Source organism: Poecilia latipinna, unplaced genomic scaffold (genome assembly GCF_001443285.1).
Source record: "Poecilia latipinna isolate Pla-1442-1.1 unplaced genomic scaffold, P_latipinna-1.0 Scaffold98, whole genome shotgun sequence".
Lineage (NCBI taxonomy): Eukaryota > Metazoa > Chordata > Actinopteri > Cyprinodontiformes > Poeciliidae > Poecilia > Poecilia latipinna.
The window spans coordinates 447877-467677 of NW_015112714.1; the positions used below are offsets into that span (position 1 = coordinate 447877).

The 19801-nt window shown below is 40.0% G+C and overlaps 2 protein-coding genes across 4 annotated transcripts in view; one reads left to right on the forward strand and one right to left on the reverse strand.

Moving 5' to 3' along the window:
* LOC106943164 (ADP-ribosylation factor-binding protein GGA1-like) overlaps positions 1-7481 on the reverse strand; it is a 12535-nt gene extending 5054 nt beyond the window's left edge. Inside the window, exons 1-14 of the mRNA XM_015026514.1 lie at positions 7378-7481; positions 6755-6839; positions 5817-5892; positions 5606-5704; positions 4358-4481; positions 3750-3850; positions 3463-3543; positions 3056-3193; positions 2093-2174; positions 1898-2008; positions 1650-1790; positions 1513-1556; positions 1223-1404; positions 283-524 (exon numbers count right to left, since the gene is read on the reverse strand). Coding sequence (XP_014882000.1) covers positions 283-524; positions 1223-1404; positions 1513-1556; positions 1650-1790; positions 1898-2008; positions 2093-2174; positions 3056-3193; positions 3463-3543; positions 3750-3850; positions 4358-4481; positions 5606-5704; positions 5817-5892; positions 6755-6839; positions 7378-7423 — 1552 coding nt within the window. The 5' untranslated portion in view covers positions 7424-7481. The remainder of the gene's footprint in view (positions 1-282; positions 525-1222; positions 1405-1512; positions 1557-1649; positions 1791-1897; positions 2009-2092; positions 2175-3055; positions 3194-3462; positions 3544-3749; positions 3851-4357; positions 4482-5605; positions 5705-5816; positions 5893-6754; positions 6840-7377) is intronic.
* A 244-nt stretch (positions 7482-7725) lies between these two features.
* Positions 7726-19801, forward strand: part of micall1a (MICAL-like 1a) — a 21672-nt gene continuing 9596 nt past the window's right edge. The window contains exons 1-8 of one of the 3 annotated variants that reach the window (XM_015026542.1): positions 7726-7803; positions 8457-8627; positions 14594-14642; positions 15823-15964; positions 16043-16143; positions 17204-17334; positions 18580-19127; positions 19208-19268. In XM_015026542.1, the coding sequence (XP_014882028.1) occupies positions 8485-8627; positions 14594-14642; positions 15823-15964; positions 16043-16143; positions 17204-17334; positions 18580-19127; positions 19208-19268 (1175 nt within the window). In that variant the 5' untranslated portion in view covers positions 7726-7803; positions 8457-8484. Of the gene's footprint in view, positions 8628-14593; positions 14643-15822; positions 15965-16042; positions 16144-17203; positions 17335-18579; positions 19128-19207; positions 19269-19801 lie in introns of all 3 variants that reach the window. The other 2 variants (XM_015026536.1, XM_015026549.1) reach the window with 2 other exon arrangements.

Sequence of the window (19801 nt, forward strand, 5' to 3'; positions counted from 1 at the left end):
ACCTGGAAAAAAAAAAAACTAACCCAAAAGAAAGGCAGATGGTGAGCTGCTTTTTTAGGTGACGAACTAAATCTGATGTGAATTTTACTGATGTCACAGCAGAAAATCTGTTGAGAAGCTTTAAATTCAAAGTCTATCAAAAGTTTCACTGTAAAAACTGAAAACTGAGAAAATCTGACTTAAAGATGTTAAATTTATGCTTCTTGAGTTACACCATCATAAAAGCCTCTAAAGTGCAGAATAACTCCTGCAGCCGCTGTAGCTTAAAGGTTTGGTGCTTACTAGGCTTGATTGACTCCAGAGGCACTGTGACGTCTGCTAATGAGATGCGGTCGTTGGGGTCAGCAGACGATGACGAGCTTTTGTCTGCAACGCCAAGACTGGAGTGGAGGACGCCATCGGGCTGCTCCGAATGGACGAGGAGGCCGGGCGTCGGCCCCGGACCCACAGCAGGCCTGGAGTTCGCCCCAGACTTTACTTGGAGATCTCGCAAAGGGACCTTAGAGTGAGGCTGGAGTTTATCCCTACAGAGGAAAACAAACAAGCAAACCCCACAGAGGATAATTTTCTAGCACAATCAAGAGTGCTGTTCCAATCAAACATGACTTCAAAGAAATTTGACTTTGCAATTTAACACCTTGAAATTAGGTCTCTGTCTCTTTAAGAAGCTCCTGCTCTTTAAGACATTCTGTCTTCAGGAAGTCGTCAAAACAATGCTTCTCTATTGAGCTTTTAGCAATGTTTTTTTTTTTTTTTTTACCAACGCTTCACTGAGAAATAGTTTGAATGATAAAGGCAACAGAATCGCAGTTCCACCAGGTGTTTGCTAATTGCCCAGCTAGTCTGGAGGAGCTTTGTGGAAATGGCTCTGAAATAGCAAGCATTTCTGCAAACAGACTGGCTGCCAGTGGACAGTCAAGGATTTTTCAAACATGCATGAAGGAATCAAAGCAGAACTCCAGATATATTTTAGACGAGGGAATTACTTTGAAACATGACGTATAGCTCAACAAGTCAATTTTACATAACATCCCCTCCTTTACATATAGAACCATTAAAAACACTGATGAAAGGTTTGATAGGTTTTTAGAAATGCAGGGAAAATTTAAGGTCTGTGAGAGGCAGCTGAATAACAAATTAGGCGTTGGAACACAAAAGTCTTATTTTCCAAACCTTCGCGTTGTGAGGCCGTGAAGGAACCCTGAACAGGATGTCCACTCACCATTTCACCTGCTGGCTCTCTGGAGGTAGAGACTGCTGTAACAATGTTTTCCCCAGCAAATCCAGCTCTTCCATTGCTCTTGGCGTAGCAGTGCCGCCCCCTGCTGGTGCAGCCTGTGACGTTTGCACCACAGCTGGTTGCAGCGCTACAGCCGGAGCCGAAGACTCTGCAATGTTTAATGACTGACAACAAACGGAGAGTTTGATGCAGTGAGACGACAGGCTGCAGAACATAATCGTTTTTATGCCAAATCATAACTGCAGCGCTCTTGTGAGGGTATTAATTCCCACCTGAGAGATGATGTTACAGTCACAGTTTTCTGATACATTCAATCCTGAAAAGCAGAGGAGGGAGGGAGGGATTTAATGATGTGCAAGTGGTAAAAGTTAAATAACTCTCAGGTTTAAATCATCTGTAGCTTGTTTACCAAGAGACATGAGTTCATCATCCAAGAGGCTCAAGCCCAGGCTCTGAGGTGCAGCCTGTGGGTCGGAAGGTTCTGTGTTTTCTGAAATGTTGAGTCCTGTCAGGTCTAATAGTGCTGAGCTGCTGCCACCTGATTTAGAGTCTGTAGAAGAAATAAATACATAAATAAAAAATAAACACAATCAACTCAAACTAAAAGGGACGGAGTTGCACACGACTGCAACGATGACTCTGAAAAGACAAACGCACCTTGTTGAGAGGCGAGAGACGGTCCGTCTTTCGACACCTCCTCGCCCTTAACCAGCTGCCTGTACAGATTGATGACCTGCGTCAGGGTGTCGTTGGCCTCCAGGATGTCGGCTGCAGGGCGTAAACGTGTTAGCTAAACGTGTTGGCGACATTACGGTGGCGTTCAAATGCTAAACTTTTTAAACCCAAATGCACCTAGAGCTTCGTCGTTGTCTTCTGTGTCGCTCGCTAATCTGAATAACGTCGGCCTCATCTTCTCACAGCGCTGGTAAAGATCCTGTGATCAAAAACATGTTAATGTGCAAACGGCATCGCTAAACAGTAATTTATCAACTCAATTTTTTTTTATATCCAAATCAAAGGTTAGGTTTTTCCATGGTTCCAAAATAAAAGATGAATTCATTTCAAGGTGCTTTAGTTTGCTTTTACTCATAAATGAAGTGGGCACAGAATCGAATTTTCAGGCATAATTTTAATTGTGCCCACACATGCTGTATGATTAAAAAGTGGAAGGAATATCTTTTAGTGTAATAAGGAAAAACAAATTATACTTTACACTTAACTCGTTTACAGAATGACAAGATTTAAAATCCAGACAAACGGGAGTTTAATCGTCACTAAAAGCAACACCTGCTATGAACTGCATCAGCTGCTTTAACAGTCCAGTTTTTTTTCTTAACCCCTTAAAAACCCCACTAAAAAAAGAAAAATGTATAACAAAAATAGGAAGCAGTGTAAAGCAACCATATAAAAGAAAGCCTTTTATATGGTTGCTTTTGTTGCACTGGACCAACAAAAACAGCAGCCTGGGCTGCCGGTGAACGACCAGTAGATGTCACCCTGTGCTGCTGGAACTGGTTCATGTGAAACGGTAACATTGCTCCAACTGTGGAGTAAAAGAGCAAAAAGGTGAAATCCTATGTTGGAGCTTATATTTTTCTCATTTTGAGCAACTCTGGTGACCTTAAACGAACAGGAACTGAAGTTTCAGACAGAAAATTAAAAAAGGACTCACTGTAATAATGAACTACAGGAGAAAAAAAAAACAAAAACGTGTCTATACATTTAAAAATGCTGATCTACTGTAGTTGCACCGTTATGAAAAATCAACAAAAACCTAGTGATGGGTGACTTTGTTAATGACTGAGCGTTACAAACCCTAACGAGCTCCTGGTTGCTATGGGAGCAGCTCTCCTGGCTGTAGCCCTCCAGCAGCTGGCTCAGCAGGCTCACGCTCTCCTTCACCTCCTGGATGGCGTTCACTCGCTTGGAGACTTTCTCCACCCGCTTCTGATCCTGCGGTGGGGGAAATAACGCAAGACAGGGGAAGTCATCTTAATTGGACATTTGCGAAATAGGACATATATCCAAATAATTAAATGATCCTTTTTAGCATTTAAAAATGAAAAAAGCAATCAGTTTAAAGCCTCTGAATTCCAACACAGTTCTAATATTTACATCAAATAAAAATGACATAAGGAAAATGACGGCAAACTGGACTTTTCATCTTAACAGAAATCAAAACCCGAGTTGGTGTCCTGCACTTTGCGAACTGAGCCACTCACTTCTTGAACCATTTCCTTGATGAGCTTGTTTGCTGCTCTTAAATCGTCAGGGTGGGTGCTCTTCAACAGGCGCGACAGCGTCTACAATAACAGGATGAGGCAGAAGAGAGTGGAAAAAGAGAGGAAGAGGAATGTGTATATAGCGAGTCCCCAGGAGTTCAATTTCACGTGGATTTTTGTTCATTATGAGTCTTGAGCATGTCCACAAAACCCCCACCCCAAAAAACTAAACAAAAAACGATCTACATCACGATGACATATTTGCTTCTTGATCTCTCGTCACACACCTTGGATTTCTCCTCGTCCTCAAAGATGGCACTTTTGACTCTGGGTGGAGGAGGTGGGAGTGGCTTGTCACCAGGAAGCACAGGGTCTTGCTTTACAATGCCTGGAAATGACAGGAGCATCCATTAACCTCCCGCAAAACGAACTCCTAACACAGCCCAGCCTCTGATTCATGTACAAACACAGTGTGTGAATATGTCAAGAGCATCCAAAAACATTTCAAATCTGGCACAGCACATTCAATTTTTCCTGCCCTAAAGTGATAACCTCACATCTTGTAATTAAAGCATTCATTTCAAAATACACATTAAGTCATATGTGGGAAGTCCATTTTTAACATCACAGCAGAGTCAACTACTCATGACCCAGGACATCAGTCTCGTGCTTGAGCTAAAAGCAGAACTGATTCTATCTACCTACATGCTGGAGAAGAGCAAGTATGGAGAACCAAAACCGACATTATCAACTTGGGAAGAGAACTAAAAACTTCCATAAGCTACTTTTGGTTAATCTACCACACATATAAAAAAAAAGTGCAGTAAAAGTAACATAGAAATCCTCTCCAAAAACAAAACAAACAAACAAACAAAAAAAACACAAAACAGCTCACCCTGTTTCTTCAGCATCTGATAAGCTTCAGCTATCTTTGCCTCATCAGGATACCACACGGTCCAGCTGTACATTATCTCCAACACCTTTGCCTTCACCGGCTCCGGAGCCCGGGATCCTAAATACTACAAGAAAGAGAGAAAATATTACACTATTTGAGTAATATTCAATAGTGGAAGCTAGGTTGGAGACGGCAGGATCCTTGAAGTTTTTAATCCATATCAACGTTCATATATCCACAGCTCCAATTCCTTTTGAAGCCATTTTAACAGGATGCACATCATCGTTTACAGAAGATATTTTCTGAACACACATGGTCAGGCTTTGAGTGAGGTAGTTTGGAAAACGGACAGCTTGATAAATGGATGGATCAGCAAACAGAATCAGAAAAGTCTGGAAATATTTTTGTTTTTCTACGCTCNGTNTAATTTTTCATATTTATCCAGACACAGCAAGACAACGCCTGGTTACGTGAGGAGGAAAAAAGTCGCAACAAATCAAAAAAATATGATATATAAGATATACATATCTAATATATAATAATTTTTATTTTTCTTCTGAAAAGAAAGCCATAGAATTTCATGTAAAGACTGAAAAGTAACACTGGTTTTACTCACAAAGCAAAAAAAAAAAAAAGAGCAAAAAAAGAAACCAAAACAGAAATGTGTTTTCTAACAATTTTATTGTGTGCTCACATCATGAGTCACCAGGTATGATTTGCCTGTTTATGTTTAAGCAATTTCAGATGAGCTAAATCTAAATCCCTAACCAAAAACAAAGCTTTATTTATTAAGTCATAGATTTTTTTTAAATGCCTTTTCTGCAGTGATATTTATTTAACTTCAATTCTATTTCACAGTAAAAAAAATATATTAAATATACATATGTCCAAATACAATAGACACACATGAGCTTTCTTAGGGTGTTCTAATTTTCCCCCAAGTTTACATCAGATTGTGAACTTCTCCAGCCTGTGAAGCAATCTTTTTATGGGATCAAAGAGCAGTTGTTTTTACATAGTTTATAATTTAGACTTTGTCTTGAAAATTTGGCTGCTTTTGGCTGGATTTCAAATAGTAGATAATAAAGGTTTTATCATTCTTGCTACATCCATACAAGCTCTTCTCTACAAAACACTGGATGGTGAAAGACACAGTTTCCGCTTTGTTATTATAGCTCAAAAGAAAGGAAACAATCTCAAGCGTATCAAGTTGCTATAAACTAGTGAGACAAGAGAGAAGGTGTTTACCTTAGGCGAGACCACCTTGATGAGCTCATTAAGAAAGCGAAACTTTCCCACTTCACCATGAAACTTGTTTCCGCAGTTCTTCATGCATGTCTCAAGCACCTGGGAGAGGACAACAATTTTAATTTTTATATATATATATATATATATATCTGTCCATGTGTGAGAGACCAAATTTCACTCAAAGTTTGGTGCTTATTGATTCAAGTCTTACCAGTAGTGCTTGCATTGCCTCCCACTCCTGAGGAGACTGGATTTTGTGGGCCAGAAGTCTGGTTGCAAGCTGAGGCCTGATAATAATGCAAATATTAACTGTAGCATTTCAAATCCTGTAGTCGTTTAAAACATCGATGCAAGCCTTTTAATTTAGAATTAAATGATTTTAACAAATAAGACAAAAAAAAACAACAACAAAAAAACATTTGGCTTAAATAAACTGCACTGTTTCCAACCAGTCAAACATTTTGCAATGCTTTTTTTTTTTACTCAAGATTTTAAAGCACTAGAAAGTATTTGCCCCCTTAAAAGTTTGCTTTTCTTTCACAAATAAATGTCCGAGACAAAACTAATTTTAAGGTCACACAGCAGGTAACCTGAGTAAACACAAAATGCAGTTTTCATATGATGATTTGTACCTGACCCTACGTGAAAAAAGATATACTTCACTTCCTTGTTTATTCCTGAATTAACTGTGATAAGTCACTTTTTTGGGTTCACTTTGACCAGGCACATCTAAACTTATAATATTCATCAGTATTAACTAGATTTTAAAATACCATCCATCCATCCATCCATCCATCTATTTTCTATACACGCTTGTCCTTTATGACAAGTCTGGTTCAGGGTGGCTCAAAAAGAACAAAAGGTTTTGGAGTGGCCTTGTCAAAGTCTGAACTTAAAACTATTTGAGATGCTTTGGCATGACCCGATTAGTCTTTCAAGTAGTGTTTCAGACAGCATTCTCTCAAAATATGAAATAATCAATTAAAAATAGCTTTCCCTCTTCACTGAGCTCATCTTTGGCAAACTGTAAATTTGTTTCAAGATCTGAAACGTCATTGTAGCTAAAAAAAAAAAAAAGAATAAAAGAAATCTTTAAGGGCACAAATAAATATTCAGCTCTGTATCTGTAATTTTCATTCATCATCTTACCCATCTGATTCACTGTCGAGTTTATCACAAAATGCCTTGATATTGTCCCAGTCAGTTTCTTTATTGAGAGGACTGGTTGTCTTGTCTGTGTGTGAGAAACAAACATTACATTTAAAATCATGGAACAAATTCGTGCCAGCTGGATGAAACAAGACTCGGTGACTTTTTTTATTTTTTAAATTATGTTAAGTTTGTGAGTAGCAAAATATCAGCTCTGTGGTTTTACGGATAAATAAATCAGGAAAATATGTCATTTGCAGAAGTTCCTCCAGTTGAGCAGATCGTTCAGGACAGGAAGGTGTAGCTTTTGATCCTGGTTAGCATCAAATGGACGCTTCCGGGATATTTACATTCATTCGCTTTTTAACCAACGACTGACAACGGTATAGAAGGTAACAGCAGAGCCAAAACCAGCACAGGTTGTAGTTGTCGTTTTTCCTTGTCACCAACTGCACTTTGCTGACTTGATATTTTGACAGTAACAACTCATTAGCTTGTAACGAGGGTGTCGGTGACAACCGAAATAAAACACGAGCTTAACCATAAGGAACCCTCTAAAGCAGTATCTCAGCTCTGAATATCGCTTAAAACGTCATCATGTCTAGTAATGTATGATGACTTACTGATTAGAGACTGAAGGCTAGTCTCATCAGAAGGGGCCGCCGCCATCTTTACAGGATTCCTACCAAGTGACTACTGTCGCGTGACTTTTGTAACATCGCGTGGATAGGCAGACGTCGTCGGCGTCACCGTCATGTTGTGAGTGGCATTTTGGTTAACGCGTAGGCAAAAGATTATCCCATTATTTGAAGCAAAAGCTCGAGTATGAAGCATGCATGTGGATTATTATTATTATTATTATTATTATTATTATTATTATTATTATTATACAGTTACTATTTTAGTGACTTTGTTTGCTGTTTTTGTTCACTTAAGAAAAACTCATAAAATGGCGGACGCACTGACCCATCTCTTCTCTCTGGTTGTGCAGCGCCCTCTGATGACTGAGAGGCGGAACGACAGAGTGGTTCAGAGAAGAAAGGTCGCAGGTGTGCTGACAACAAATTTGGCTAAACTAGACTACAGTAACTCCACCTCTTTTAATTTTATTACCTGCCCAGTTTGTTTTTATAAGTATTATACGTTTTGAATTTTAAGTTTTGACAAGAGTTTTGAGTTGACCCAGCGTCAGTTAGAGACTGTAGCAACAATAAGGCGGTGTGGACCAGATCGAGGAGGAAATTATCATCCCTGTTTCGACATTACCACAGCATCTGGTCTTTATTTGCGGACCCAAAAAACGAAGAAGCCTCTTTAAGTGGATTCGACAAGAAGTTTGTATTGATTAAGCTTACTTCATCAGCTCCGGGCTTCAGTTAGTGTTATAACAACAACAGGCTCGTGTAGCCGTTTGAGTGTCGATAGTTTCACACGGGAAATGAACTTAAGCCTTTTTGTTTTGTACTTGCAACAGTTAGCTAACTTCTCGCACGGTTGTGGTCCATGTTCCTAACGTGACGCTGTGGACGTGGGTGAATGCGACGCCTCGTCTCTTCGGGTGTTGCCTGCCTGCCTGCCTGGCTGGCTGTCGACCCTCTGCAGCAGCACGCTGCTGCTGCTCCGCCTGCTGCTGTGGTTTCCTGTCTCTCCTGACGCCGTTTGAAACTAAAAGACATCGATTTTTTATTTGGTTTTAATGCAGCTGCTCATGTGTGCTGAACAGTAGCACGATGGGATCCCTGAAGGCTCTCCAGGAGTGGTGTCGGATACAGTGCGAGAACTACAACGATGTGGAAATCAGGGACATGTCCGCGTCCTTTCGGGACGGCTTGGCGTTTTGTGCCATCATACACCGCCACAGACCAGATCTAATGTAAGTACTCTGAAACCTCACTATGTATCTGATATAGCCTTAAACCGATTGTAATGTTGTAAACGCCATGAAGCATGAGGAAACGGCACCCTGTTGTTACAACGTTGTGAAGAAGTATTCCAGAAATAAAAATAAAAGGTCTACAGTCAGCTGCATTAAATTCAGCTGCAAATTCACTTCCAAGTTTAATCGGATGATCACAAGACTTTTGGCAGACATAAGGGTTTGCATAACCTAAGATTTGGTTCAATTTCATTCACAACAAATGTAATGTCAAGGCAGTTAACAATAATAAGAGTGAAATCAGTGCACAGAAACGTATAATCAAGTCAATCCAATCACAAAGACTGATTCGAATTCACTTGCACACCTTCTAGTTTGACAAAGCAGTCAGTCAGTATATAATGCCAGTTGGTTGAACAAAATGACCAGCGAGTGAGGTTTTTTTTTTTTTTGTCTATATTGATATAATAAAGCATTATAATTAATTGAAATATTGTAATTTGTTGAGCAATTGCTTGTTTCAATTCTTGATAAATCTGCATGTAACGTTTAGGCAAGTTGTGTTGTACACCCCCCCCCCTACCCAGTGTGGGACAAGCCTTGCTATTTGTCTGTGATCAACACCCGTCCTCTCCATATTTCACACCCACACAAGATAACACAACATCATCTGTGGTATTTAGGTGGTTCATTATTTATGAGGAAGCGACAGGGATGACAACATACATTGTTTTAGTCAAGCTCAAGAACAGGAATTTCTTGACACATTTTAACCCTACCTAATCATAGTGGGAAATTAGCTTTTTAAGTACAGAGCCTTTTCCCTTGTCAGTAAATGCTTTAAAAGTAAAGCAATTAAAGTACTTTGAACCTTTTGGGGGTTTTGAAGAATTACTTAAAGGTTAGGGACGAATGCATAAATACAATGTTGGATTTCCTGCATTTTCTGTTGGACTAAAAGCTAGTACTTTAACCAAGCAAATGTTTTTGTGTCCTCGCTTGTGTGTTTTAGTCCTTATACAAATTGAAAACTGTTGGTCGGACCAAAGTGAAACCTTGAAATCTGCATTAATCAGGATAAGCTTTATTAATGCACCTTTAGTCATATGTTTAAAACGGTATCCGAGTTTTAATTAGTATTAGAAGTAAGTATAAAGCAGTTTGCATGCTAGAAATTTGAGAACTTAACAGTGTTCTTACTTTGTAGCGTTCTTTCATCTTTTTAATTTAAATTCCAAGAATACTCTGAGAAAACATTTTAAAAGAAGTGGTAGATTTTGTTGTCCACACACAAAAACTACTCCAAAATACTAAAAGAATATTGCAATCTGTTGAACAACCTCTTGCTTATGTCATATCTTATTATTGTACATCCAAAGTGTAACCATGCATTTTTTTTTCTGGATCTATTCTGTTTGTTTCAAGTAGTGCTTTAGCGGGAGACTGACCTTTTACTCCTGCACAGGGAGAGAACACAAGGCGACACAAAACGCATCATCATTTTTGTGATTTGTGTGGTTTGTTGTAGGGAAGAGGTTCGGGATGACTTGCCACTGGTTTGGTTGAGGTCAAGAGCAGGAAATGTTCTCACAATGCAGTTTATTTGTACAGCAACGATTCACAAACAATTGTCACCTCAAGGCCCTTTGCAGAACAGGCCAGTTTAATGGCCAACAATATAGATAAATATAATTAAATAAATTCATATTAAAGCAATCCAAACATCTAGACAGATTCAGAATTGACCAACATGCAGTCCATTTTGATCACAGCTATGACACACATGGTCATTTATCTGTAGATCAAAATAGTTTCCTATTTTAGATTAATATAGATTCAGACTTGGACAGTTAATTAATTCTGGTAAGCAATTCATTTGTAGTTTTTCCATTTTGCATTTACCTCCAACCTGCAATGGAAAATCCAATAGTGGGCTTCAGCCAAATCCTGAAAACAACCCAGAAAACATCAAGTTAGAGCTGCAACGTTGAGGTTTTTCCTGGTTGACTCCTGTTTTTGTTGATCCTGATTTTGAGCAATTAACATTGTTGTTATTTTTAATTCTAAACACTCTAATGCTTAACACATGATAGTTGTTCTGCAGTTTTTTAGATGTAGTTAAGTGTTTGCAATTCACTAACAAATGAAGTAATTGCAGCTTTATTCCAGTTATTGTATCAAAAACTTTTTGTCTGCTTTCTCTTCTACTCAAAAAAAATCATGTTTAAGTTTATTCTGGTGGTTGACACTTCTGTAAACTAAAACCAGTTTATAAACTCTTAGTTTTGCACTTAATAACGAGGGGAAAATAATCAGATTTCTCCATTATGACCTTCAGATCATGTGACGGTTGATCCTCAATGATTGATCAGGACACCTCGACAACAAATGCTGCATAACTGGAGCAAAGCCTGCTTGTTTCTTTGAAATTCACATCGTCCATGTTTAGCAAAGAGGAGCTCGGAGTAGCTTTTAGCTCTTGCTTTGGGCACAACATGATATCAGCCTAAACCCTGCACAGATTATTATCAACATTCCAACGTTGGCATGCTCTCGAGTCACGTCACAGTACATGGCATGTTACAGAAATCAAATTTATGCAAACGCATCATCCTGCAAAGCTGCTTCAATATTAAATTAGTGACAATAAGTGAAAACGGAAGATGCAAGAAGCACATTTTTAGTAAAGGGAGCATAAGTGAGAACAAAAGCAAAACTAGAGTGCATCTAAAACAAAAACACTTCCACTATGAGAAGCAATTTAACGTCAAAGCACTGGTGACGCCGCTTCCTTCTCTTCAAGTTTCAGGCTAGAGTGTTTTCTCTGCTTGGAAAAAAAAAAAAAAAGTAAAGTATATTACACCTGTAGTATACAAGTGTGAAATTTGTCCTGCATCACAGCACTATTGTTTACAGACATCTCTACACAAACACACCTGATTTTATGTTACACATCCCTAAAAAAAAAAAAAAAGTATCTCTACTTTCCAATATGTTTATTGCTATGCTGCAGAAAATGTAAATATTGCATTTGCCGTTTCCCCCGAGGTATCGTTCAGCCGTTGCTTAAACAATTGCCCTTCTTTGCGGTGTGACAGCAACCATTCACAGAAAATCTGCGCTGCATATGACTCACTTTAGAAGTCCTCTCTGTGTAGCATAATGCAGCTCTGTTGGTAGCGCCTGTGCTGAGCAGCGTTAGGATTTCCTGCTGGAGCAAGTCAACGACCTCCATTGTAGTGGCTGGATTGCACACAAGCCTTCTGTAAATCATGCGTTTGTGTCCTTCCCCTGGTACTTGGTGACAAAGAGAAAACATGTGGTGGGTTGATTTTTTTATTTTATTTTTTTTTTAGATTAGCATCTTGTTTCTTTCCAGAGTGCAAACTTAGACTTTGCCTTGATGTGATAGAGTAAATATTGACTTATTATTAAATCTTTGACTATCCGGTGGAGTGGAATATGGAGGATTTAAAGGACAAAAGTTCATGAATCATTTATACTTTTTGTTTTCTTTTCCCTTTTGCTTAACTTTCCCTGTGCCGCAGATGATCAGCCGAACTCGCGCTGATCCAGACAGGCAGCCCTGTTGGTCTAATCTGCGCATGGGACTTCTCTGCCTGTCAGACTCTATTTGCCATCAATTTGGATCCAGGCCATTGTTTCCCTGTGCTGTACACTGCAGCCAACCGTTTTCATCTGAAGTAAAGTGGCAGTGATGCGAAGGAGGGGCGTCATCATAATTCCTGTGGCCAAGGCCAACCGTTACTAACAAGGGGGGGTGGGGGGTCAGTATTGGTACAGCCAAATTAGTCTAAGCTGGAGTGCCCTGCAGAAGTATGAGTAACCTTTGAATTTCTCCACATTTTTTTATATATATTTAATTGAGATTTTATCTGATAGACCACATAGGAGAGGTGGCACACAGTTTTTAAGCTGCTAATAAATGCAGACTTGTAAAGTGTGGCCTGCATTGCATTTTGCCCTGAGTCGATGATGTATAGAACCACTGTTCACTGCAATTGCCTGCTGGTATTTAGTATTTGGAAACAATATTTGGTAACATGAGAGCCACACACATGCAAATTCTATGACAATAATATATCTGTCTAGTTGCCTGGACGTTCCCTGCCTCCATGCAACCCACGTGATGTGCATTTTTAATGGCTGAGATGCTAAAAAGAGTGTTGGAACACTGTGATGAAAGAGGAGAACCAGGGAAATGTAGATTATCTTTTAACTTTTGTGTGGATGAAAGGCCAAAATGTATTAGCTTTCCCAGATATCAGGCTATGTGGACTAAACCCATGTTTAGTAAAGTCTTACTGCAGGTCTTATAATCAGTTGATGGTTTTTGACCCTCTGCCTCCTCAGGAATCAGGTGGGAGCTGCTGTTAGCTTTGTCCTTCTGCTACTTCCAAGTGGTGTAGCCACTTTTTTTTTTCCAACTTTAAACAAGATATTAAGATACCTTGTTGGCAAAATGAACATTTATGATGATAAAACAGGGAGTCCAGACGAAGTTCACTATCAGTCTCCAGGACTGATGGTGATCAGTGTTCTCACTTTTATCTCAAGTAGCATTCAGAGCCTTTGCTGTTGGTTATTTTATTTTATTTTTTTAATGTTTGGTTTGTTTTTTGTCCTTCTGACTGAACTAAATTTAACAGAGTTGCTGACACAGCCAGGATTTCATCGTGAGGATTTCAAACGCCCGACACACAAAGACGCGCTGTTCCTCAGCATTACTCACTCCCAAAATAAACCCAGAGTGGGGCTGAGTTGCAGAGGATTAGGATTGCAGTTCCAGTCGCACGCCTGGTCTCATCATATACGTCTGTGTCAGCGAGGATCTAAGAATATGAACCCTGGCCAACGGTTTCAGGGAGTGTTGTAGGTCGCTCTCAATTCGTTTTGCAGCATCGGAGGAGTTCAAACACAATCTTGATGTCGGGGGTGGTGTGCGTTGCAGCCATGGGAACTAGATTAGAGAGAACAGAGGTCACTTTGTGAACCTATGACACGCCGCTCATTCAGAGGATTTTGCCTTCTTGAAACAACCACATGGTTTCCAAAAGCTTTCACCAAGGACAGGGTGTGTGTGTGTGTGTGTTTTTTTTTTTCCTTTCATGCTTCATTAGACATTTGCATCCACACAGACACAGTTATCCCAGAGCTGCTCAGATGTTTTCCAGTTTTACTGCAGGAAGTTTGCCGGCAGGGGCCCGGCTGTACTTGCTTGCTCCAAGCACTTCTGGGCTAAGTCTTGTAATTATCAGGCCCACGCCAGTTTGATGCTGCCGTTTCTTTCCCTTTGTTCAGGCAGTTTATCGGCCTCACGTGGCGTTTATGTGGAGGTTGGACATTCTCAGCTGCGGTATGTGTGAAGCAGACCAGCTCAACATTGCTGTGTGTCTAGCTGCCCTGCCAGTAATGGAAAGCTGATGAGTAAGACTTTGTCAGCGGAAGAAATACCATACTGTTCAGTAAAGGGACGACTTTGAAGATTCTTTGGGATTTCTTCACTTTGGTTGCCTTGGGTGCAAAAAAATTTACCAGAGCCTGGATGGGTGGAAAAGCTGACGGCAACAGTCAATGTGGTCGATTTCGTTTTTGTTCAAAGTTCTTTAAGTTTATAAGAAATTTAAAACGACAATTTTACTGTCCCATTTAAGTAAATTAGATTTATCACACATAAAAAAACATCTTCACCTTATCTATTTTTAAAATTGATTTCAGTACCAGGGAGGAATGAAGGAAAATAAATCAAATAGCAAAGGGAGTATTAAAATTCACTGCAAAATACAACAATAATTACATACACTAGTAAATTATGCACAGATAATTTCAAGGGACCCAATAGGATTACAGCTGGTAAGATTTAAAAAATGAACTTGTAGTCTGTAATTATAGTGGCTACATGCTAATTTGTATCTCTCTCTCTCTCTCTCTTTTAATTTCAGAGAATTCGATTCGCTGTCTAAAGAAAACGTCTATGAGAACAACCGTCTGGTGAGTCACACAGTTTTGCTCTCATGAAGTCATTTTTTTGTTTTTAATGATGGAGTATTAGCTCATTTCTTGCCAGGTAGATTTTAGGCGTTGTGTCTGTTAGCCGCCTGTCCTTTGGGGTGAATGCAGTCATGGCTGGCGTGACTTTGATTTATTTAACAGCTTATGCAGGGTTAATGTTACTTCATCCTGGTGGAGTCTGACTAAGGCTCAGACTCTGAGGGAGACATGTGATGCATTCAAGGTCAGGGGAATAAAAAAAGCATGTTCTTTGCACAAGCCTGTAGAGAAGTTATGAAGAGAGGGATTGTAAGAGCAAACAACTTTATTAGCAACTTTTTTTAGTCTTAATTTTTCCAACTGTTTATGGGGGCGGGGACTTTAATGGCATGAAGACATTCAAACTCTTAAAACTGCTGAGCAGCTTTTTGCTTGTTTCTACTGGTATTTTGAAAACTTTTGCAACAAGCTCCAGGTTTTTGAATCGCCCTCTTTCCTAACGGCCTAATCTTTTGTTCCCTTCTCAAATCGTTCTATCCTCTCCATAATATTACTATTGCTTCCAGTTATTATACCAACAATTTTACCAGCAACATTTATTTTCCTTTTGGGATCAATAAAGTATTTTTGAATTAAACTGAGCTGGTAAATGAGAAGATGACTTTAAACTTAAATCTGCTTGGGGTATGTATAATTTTTTTTAATTACAAGTAGCTCATTAGCTTACATGTAATTTAGTCTCTCTCTCACTGTGAGAATGATTTTTAAAGGATGTGAGGGAAAATCCAGATTTGTTCACAAATTAATAATGCTCAAGCTCCGTTTGGTTTTGCAAGCTAATCAGGCAGCAATTAAAAACATACGGCTGTGTAAAAAGCAACCTCACAGCTCGCCGGTTAGCACTGTTCGTGTGGCTCACCTGTAACAATCAGGAATTCACTTTCTTCATTGACTCCATTATCAAGCTTTTGAATTCAAGTAAATCCCTAAGGATTTAATGAAATCAATTTCATAAAGTCATTATGTGATTGTCAAATTAATAATCAGGTTAGCTAAACGATCAAACAACAGTTCTCTCTATGCCTAACCTGCCGCACATCATGGAGCTCTGATCCCTCTCAACTGTTATAAATGATCAGCCTATCAGATGATGTTTCTTCCCTTCCTCTTTCTGCTGCAGGCGTTTGAGGTGGCGGAGGTGGAGCTGGGGATTCCAGCCCTGCTGGACCCAGAAGACATGGTGTCCATGAAAGTCCCGGACCGGCTGAGTGTCATCACATATGTGTCTCAGTACTACAACTTTTTTAACAACAAGTCCCAAGGTGGGTTCACTTCGCTCTCCAAAGCCTTCAAAGTCTGCCATGTGATTAACCTGACTCCTTTTGCTTTGTCAACCACAGCAAACCCCCCGTCTATGAAGAGGGTCAGTACGGTCAGCCATAATGAACCGGCTCAGAAAAGGCCGTCAACTCCTTTGGAAGACAAAGGGGTTGAGCCTGAGGTAAGTGTGCGAAATGGCAAGGAGGGAAAACGCATTGAAATGAACTAATGTCTGTGTGCTTCCATTGTTTTTCACACTTGACTGATGGATTTTGGTCTCCATGGATAATATTTATTAAAACTGCATGACAGCAACAAATATTTCTCAAATGAATTCTGTTAAGCCACATGTTCCCTTTTTTTAAAATCTGTATCTGAAGTCATACATGTCTGCATGATCTGTTTGGTTTTAACTGTGAAGCCAACATTGCACCAATCCTCATTGGGATTGATATTTCTATGTGTCCCCGTTTGAGCATTGCGTTATGGCCGGTGTGGGGTTGGGGGGGACGTAACCATAGCGATAGAATAAGTCTATAAAGATAGCCTCTGTATCCTGTCTTTCTTTTTTCTCGCATGGCTCCAACTTCTTTCCTCCATCCCATACTTGCATCATATCCTTCCCCTTCCTCATGTCTGTAGATGGAAATTCATTCCTCTTCCTGTTCTTCATCCTCACATCTGGTCCCCCCTTCACTCTCTGGTCCTGAGCCTAGGCAGTAATGTGGGGGTGGGGGTTGGGGTAGTAAGTAAAAGGAAAACCCTGTAGGTCAGTGTTTTCTAATCATCTTTTGTATATAAAAGACTAACAGTGGTTTTATCCTAACATCCTGTGTGGCAGGATTTGCAGTGCGTTGCCTTCCAAGCGTTTTACATCACGCATAACACACAGAAATGCCTAAAAATATAACAAACCTAAATTTCAGTCACAGCGAAAAATATTTGAGTGCTAATCTTTTTTTTTTTTTTTTTTTACTATTTATTACTTTAACACGTTTTTTTTGTTTGAACTAACTGCTGTTCTAAGCTGTGCAGACATGAATCGGCGAGCTGCAGATGTAGCCAGATTAAACAGAATGAACAATCCACATCCTCAAATCCTGACTCCATGTGTAATCTCCCCCTCCCTCATTGCTCTACATCTTGCCCCTTCCCCTGATGTCTCCTCCTTGTGCCCCCCTCCCCCCCGTCCTGCGAACAACCTCCTGGGTCTGTGGTGTCGCCGGGTCCCGCCTGCGCAGACCGGTGCAGAGGTGGCTGCAGCAGCCAAGCGCAGCAGTCTGAGCAGCACTTGTGCTGCTTGCCAGAAACACGTTCACCTGGTGCAGAGGTTCCTCATCGACGGCAAGCTCTACCATCGGAACTGTTTCAGGTGAGTACTGAGAAGACGGCCGCAAAACATCAGTGGAGTCAAACATGTTTTTGGCACGTTGGAGAAAATAAACTCCTAAATTAATGTGACATCTATTTAAATGGTTTGAAGTAGCTAATATTTAATAAGAATTGGATACTTTATTGTTATAATCACTTTCTTTCAGTCCTGGGGGTAAATTATAAACTCAGATATTTATGGGATATAGATGTTTTGGAGCATTTAGATGATAAAAATGGCAATAAATACAATTTAAAAAAAATCATTTTTTGGTTTATAGCCAAAAAGACAGATTTATAAGCACATAGAGCTTCAGAAAGACAAATACTTATAAAATATGAACGTTTCAGACAGGCTACTACAGTACATCAATTATGTGTAGTGTGCTAAACGGCACACTTCAATTGCATTCAATTATATTTTCAAACGGAAATGACAAGCACTTACTGATGCTGTCATGTAAAAACCTGCGGAAAAATGGTTTCAGCTGCTAAGCAGATATTGTCTGTTAAAACATCAATCACACATCAAGAAAGGTCATCATATCTGAATACAGCGTAGTCTTTAGGTTCTTTTGTTCTTAGACCCAATATTTTTGTCTGTAAAGATACTTCTGGCCAGCATAAAATCTTTCTGTTCTCCGTTTAAGAGCAACACTCCTCCCACAACGCTTCATCATCACCTCTGCTTCATCCACTGAACCAGAGGAATTTAGGGCAAAAGTTGATGTAGCGCCATTAAGCAGTTCCTCTTGACTGTGTTCTACTCCACACAGGTCAAGAAACTAACGTGAATTAGGACCGGATGATATTTCTTAGAAATAAAATCAGATTTTTTAATTTTTTTTTTCAAACTAAATCTGATTTTAAGCCTTTTACTCTGACTTTCTTTTCTTAAAACAAAATAAATTACAAAAAATATTTTCAAAAAGTAGCTTTTCTTTCAATCAATCCCTTTGTGAACTGACTTGAATTCAAAGTCCAACAAAATGGAGATTGCAAACAAGATGGTGGGCCTTGGGTGTTCTGACGTATGGAAACCCAAGGAGTGTATTGGTAAAATAAATATCAGATTTTTCAAAAATGTAAGAAAATTTGATTAATTGGTGAAAAAAAAGCGATTTATTTTTTGCCCTCCCCTAGCTTGAATGCAGGTCAGCTGATGTACTTGTTTGAATAGTTCCTCCTGTTAGTCTCTAGTGAAGACATGTTTATAGTGGCCTTTCTGTTGACATTTTTCTTTCAGGTGCACAGAGTGCCACAGCACTCTGCTTCCTGGATCCTACAAAGGAAATAACTCCGGGGCGTTGGTGTGTACACACCATCTTTCAAAACACACTTCAGCCAGTCAGAACGGCCGTCCGGATCTCAGCAAGAAACCAGAGGAGGTTCAGTCTGCTCGGACCGGTCGCAGTGCAGCTCCCTTCCCCGCGCTCTCCGAGAGGGATGAGGCGAAGACCCCTTCTCCAGTTCGCTCAACAAGCACCGACACACCAGCTGATGACTCGGTCGCAACCACTGCTGTAGTAGCAAGCAAGGAAGAGTCTTTGGGTGAGGAAGAGGAGGAACCGCGTCCTTCCTCTCCTCCTAATCCTTTCGATGAGAGTGATGAAGGGGAGGGTGAAATAGAGGAAGAAACTCAAGCTGAAGAAGCTTCAAATGGGGATCTTCCTCCTCCCTCCGATAGCGAAGCTGCTGAAGCCAGTCGACCTGTTCCTGCACCCAGGAGGGTGTCAGAGGTCACCCCTCCACCTCGCCCTGCGCCTCGGGTTCGGGTGTCCTGCACCGCAGCCGGTAAGTTCCTTCGTCAGGATCCGAGTGCTCTCAAATTAGATACACAAACATTTGTTCATACTTTTCTTTTGAAATCACAGGAGAACATCTGAAGCCTCCCACTCCTCCCAAACCAAGAGAAAGATCACAGTCTCCTGGAAGGTGGGCCAGTTTTCTGTGTGATGCCACTTCTCCTGGGCATCGGCACCATTTCACCTCCCTGAATCATGTCATTAGCAGTTCCTCGTCACAGTTCTGAAATGCATTTTGTCGCAGCATGAACCATCACTGTTTGTGCCTTGCAAAAGTATTCATACCCACAAGACTGTTGGATACTTTGTCAACTTGCGACCCTAAACTTTGAACTGCATTATGGGGAAAGGGTGGTGTATAATTCAAAGTTGCAGAAAAATGAAACATGGATACTTTTTTTTTTTCCCTCAAATCTAAAAGGTGTGTCATACACCCTCCCTGAATTAATACTTTATAACTCTGTCTCTGTTGCAATTACACATGTAATTTTTAGAGTTATGCGTGTACCAGCTCTGCACATCTAGAGGCTGAGATTTTCCCCATTTTACATTTTTACACTAGTTAATGATCAGTCAGATTAGATGAAGAGCTCCTGTAAACGGGGTTTTCAGGTAGATTTAGGTCTAGACATGGTGCAACGATCTCTTAGAATGGTTCCAACA